The following is a 2,505-nucleotide window of genomic DNA, read 5'->3' on the forward strand; positions in this document are numbered from 1 at the left end:
GTCAAGTTTCAACACTGCCATACCACAATTGTAGGTGTGAAAGACACGTGTTCTTTCTAAAGGCAATGTCAGGCAGTACAAAACCAGAGACACTAGGGAGGCTTAGCCCAATCCCTCCTCCTTTACAACTCTGCCCTCAGCAAGTACACAGGACTCACTCACTCCAGTGTCTACCAGGGAAGAAACAAGACACCATCCCATAAATTATAATCTAGGCAGCAACATATACAGATGTAGCAGAGCTGAAGTCTGAGCTGTCTTTAACTCTTTAAGGTTGCATTACTATAAAGTTTTCCCTAAAAAGAAACATTTACCAGCAGTCCCATGTAACATAACACAATGAAAAGGTGCTACTTAACAAACTCAGCTCTGCTACATCTGTCACCCTCCCACCAAAAAAAAGTGCTCTCATAGTGTTAGAACAGTTAAAACAGCATAAAGCAGACCATACCCTGATAGAAACACATGTAGGACATAACGAAGACTGCCAAGGTTGAATATTTTAGTGGTTTAATTCTAATCTGCACTGTTTCTTTACTACAAAGAGATAAAAATAAAAGAATAAATAGCAGATAGTCTTCATTTACAAGATTTCTGACTCCAAAAAAAGTGTTCTCTGTATGTACAGTAGCTGAAAAGTCATTTTCTTTTTTTTTTTAATCTGAGGTCCATCAAGGTATTTTCCCAAATAATGGAAATAACTTCTATAATAAAGTATTAAAATAATTAAAAAAAAAATAAAATAAATTTAAACAGAAAAAAAAAATTGCTTCGCAATGCGAAGTGCTCTTTGTATATAAATACAGATACATTAGTCAAATAATAATAATAATAATTATTATAACATAAAAAGGAGAACTTGAACCAGATAAATTGCCTTGGAAATGCAGTAGACACTGGTTATTTAAAAGAATAATACTGACCTTTTAATAGTAATTTAAACTGGTACCATATATACATACATATACATTCCTACATATTACAGTGCATACAACATTAACCATAAAGCCAGCTCTTTACTGAGGTCCATGGAGTCCTAGCAGGAGCACTTGCACTCAGATATGATGGGGTACTGTATCGGTATCCACGTGCAGCGCTGGTTTAGCCTGCGTTGACATCTCCACCTTAAGATGGTCAGATGCATGGACTTGGAAACTTTACAAACCATCCCCTCTGGTACAGAACAAGACCTCTTAGTGTAGCAGCTGCCCACTTTCATGTATCGGGGCCAAAATCTGATGCCCAAGTCATTCCACGTGTATAGGACAGGACAGAAGGTTTGGGACCAGAGCCACATCTGAAGCTTCCTTCTCAGCTTCTTACTCAGTCTGTGCTTCTTTCCTTGGAGACCCTCATAAAACTCCAGTCCCTTGATTTCAGCTGGCATTGCCCCAGAGGGCTTCAGCCTCAGGAGTAGGTCAATCTCTGCCAGGTCCTCCACTCCTAGTCTCTCCTCAGGCAAGTTGATGGCCATAAAGTTGGGGTCAAAGTGGCCACCCAAGAGAGTCCTCAGCTCAGTCTCATTAAGATCCTTTTCCTTGGGATCAAATATAGGGTCCGGATGTTCAATAAGATCCACCAGGGGTAGCTTTTCACTAGGAGCTGGTCTGATGTGTAGATAATGCTGGCAGGCAGCTTGGTCTATTCTGAGTCCCAAGAAAACCACTAGGGCATATATAGTCACAAGGCACTGGGAATGATGATCCATGCTGCACAGAGCTGCAAGAACTCAGTGACCTGGGCTATCCTCTCTGGGCACAGATCATAAATGATGCATCAGAAGAAGGGATGAGGGGGCTTTGGAGAAGTTGGATGGTCCCCCCCTCTCATTGCAGTCCAGCACAAGCAGCTCAAGTCTTGTCTCTTCTCCAGTCCTGATGGCACCAGTTTGTCTGCCTGCTGGCTCCAGCCTCCCCCTTGTTAAATATTCTCCACTTTCAGCTGGATCACCATGGTAACCAGGGACTCAGTTTCTCCAAGAGAGGATAATAGGGGAGGTAGGATGAGAATGATGAGGATGATAGTAATGACACACAGTCCATGCAGCACAGGCAGTGGGTGAAAGTGAAGTCAGGGCAATCCTCACATCTGCACATGGGGGCTCCTGCCAGCTCCTGCACTGCTCTCCTGCCGGAGTGCACAGCTCTGTCCCCGTCCCTCTGGCTACTTTGGATTTATTAGCCGGGCTCCATAGGGCTGTGATGTCATTCAGGTTTAAGTAGTGTGATGGCCTGTGGTCATGGTTGGTTGCTTCTCTGACACCTCCCTCTTTCACTTGAATGGTGGATAGGGGGGTGTCGGTGCCCATTCTCTGCAGGCTACAGCCAGAGGGACCCGGTGTCTGTCGCCCTCTGCTGGTGCCTGTGGTCCCCGGGACACACTCAGCCGGGACTGCTCTGCTCATGTACCACGTCCTGCTGTGTATGGAGGGTGCGGAGTACCAGTGCAGGGGCAGAGGACTGGAGGGGCAGACTAGTCAGGCTCACTGACAGACATGGACACACT

The 2,505-nt window shown here is 44.8% G+C and overlaps 1 protein-coding gene across 1 annotated transcript in view; it reads right to left on the reverse strand.

Moving 5' to 3' along the window:
- Nucleotides 1–642: 642 nt before the first annotated feature.
- The window catches only part of NOG (noggin), a 2,312-nt gene continuing 449 nt past the window's right edge, over nucleotides 643–2,505 (reverse strand). Inside the window, exon 1 of the mRNA XM_073681220.1 lies at nucleotides 643–2,505. This exon is cut by the window's right edge and continues 449 nt beyond it. Coding sequence (XP_073537321.1) covers nucleotides 1,037–1,708 — 672 coding nt within the window. The 5' untranslated portion in view covers nucleotides 1,709–2,505 and the 3' untranslated portion in view covers nucleotides 643–1,036.

This window comes from Phyllobates terribilis, unplaced genomic scaffold (genome assembly GCF_046119375.1).
Source record: "Phyllobates terribilis strain yellow unplaced genomic scaffold, ASM4611937v1 Scaffold_5__5_contigs__length_657084704, whole genome shotgun sequence".
Taxonomy (NCBI): domain Eukaryota; kingdom Metazoa; phylum Chordata; class Amphibia; order Anura; family Dendrobatidae; genus Phyllobates; species Phyllobates terribilis.